Source organism: Entamoeba dispar, genomic scaffold, assembly GCF_000209125.1.
Source record: "Entamoeba dispar SAW760 scf_1105229459741 genomic scaffold, whole genome shotgun sequence".
NCBI classification, from domain to species: Eukaryota; Evosea; order Mastigamoebida; family Endamoebidae; genus Entamoeba; species Entamoeba dispar.
In genome coordinates, this window is record NW_001853844.1 from 1 (window position 1) to 1,099 (window position 1,099).

Consider the following 1,099-nt stretch of genomic DNA (forward strand, 5'->3'; position numbering starts at 1 on the left):
TATTGATATTTAAAAAAAAGTTAAGAAAAGAATGATTTAATACATTATTTCAAATCATTATATAACATAATCTAATTATTTGTAAATTAAGAAAGTAATTTGTTTGTAATGTAAATGTCAAATAAAAGTTGATAATTTGATATATTCATTTCATCATTTTAAATTATATCATAAATATATAATAGAACTAATTCGTATTTTAATAAATAATTATATTATTAAACAAAGAAGTTATCATAATTTTAATTAAATTAGAAATAGTAACATTAAAACATTAAAATTAATTCATTCTTCTTATCATACAATACATAAAAAGAAAATTGGAATATCATTCATGTTTAACATTCAACACAATCAATCATTCAATTATTAAAAATAAAATTAATATGTTAGTATTCTTCAACTAATTAATTCATTTTTATCATATATTAAATATACTTGAAATAGTCATTACAACTAGATTATCAAATTGAAGTTATTTAATTATATCTGAAATATTATTAAATTGAAACATTCTTTATTTTGTTTATCATAATCACAACCAATAGATTCTAATTCAATTAACTAAGTTATTGATTTCATTAGATTAAATTTAGAATGAATAGAGATAGTGAATAAAATAAAGAAAGATATAATAAAAATAAAATAGAAATGAAAACATATTCATTCAGTTCATATTAATTAATAAGAGTCATGATAAAGAAGATTAAATGAAAAATTATTTAACTTATATATTATCTAAATATAACTTTAAACAAACAATTCATTTTTGAATTAGTTATGTTGGTGTTTGATGTTATTATTTAAACAAACTTTCATTTATCTTTGAAATATGAAATTGTAGAATATCAAACAGAAAATATTCAAAAGGAATTGAATTAAAAAGTGTTAACAATCCCAAATATAGCCAACCCGAGTAAAGTTGCATGCTTTAAGATCTTCTAAACTAATAAGGAAATTAGCAGTACCAGAATCTCCCCACATTATATATTCTAAATCATTTGGTCCTCCAGGAATAGTTCCAATTTGAAGAAGAGTTTCAGTAAGATCTTGGTCACTTGTTTCTCGAGGATCGTCTTGTGTAAATGCAGAATATCCA

The 1,099-nt window shown here is 20.1% G+C and overlaps 1 protein-coding gene across 1 annotated transcript in view, besides 4 other annotated features; it reads right to left on the reverse strand.

Moving 5' to 3' along the window:
* Positions 1 to 155: 155 nt before the first annotated feature.
* Positions 156 to 286: a sequence feature (AT_rich).
* A 78-nt stretch (positions 287 to 364) lies between these two features.
* Positions 365 to 388: a sequence feature (AT_rich).
* A 225-nt stretch (positions 389 to 613) lies between these two features.
* Positions 614 to 657: a microsatellite.
* A 48-nt stretch (positions 658 to 705) lies between these two features.
* Positions 706 to 748: a sequence feature (AT_rich).
* A 140-nt stretch (positions 749 to 888) lies between these two features.
* EDI_056210 (uncharacterized protein) overlaps positions 889 to 1,099 on the reverse strand; it is a gene marked incomplete at both ends in the record, with an annotated part of 425 nt that continues 214 nt past the window's right edge. Inside the window, one exon of the mRNA XM_001736355.1 lies at positions 889 to 1,076. Within this exon, the coding sequence (XP_001736407.1) occupies positions 889 to 1,076 (188 nt within the window). The remainder of the gene's footprint in view (positions 1,077 to 1,099) is intronic.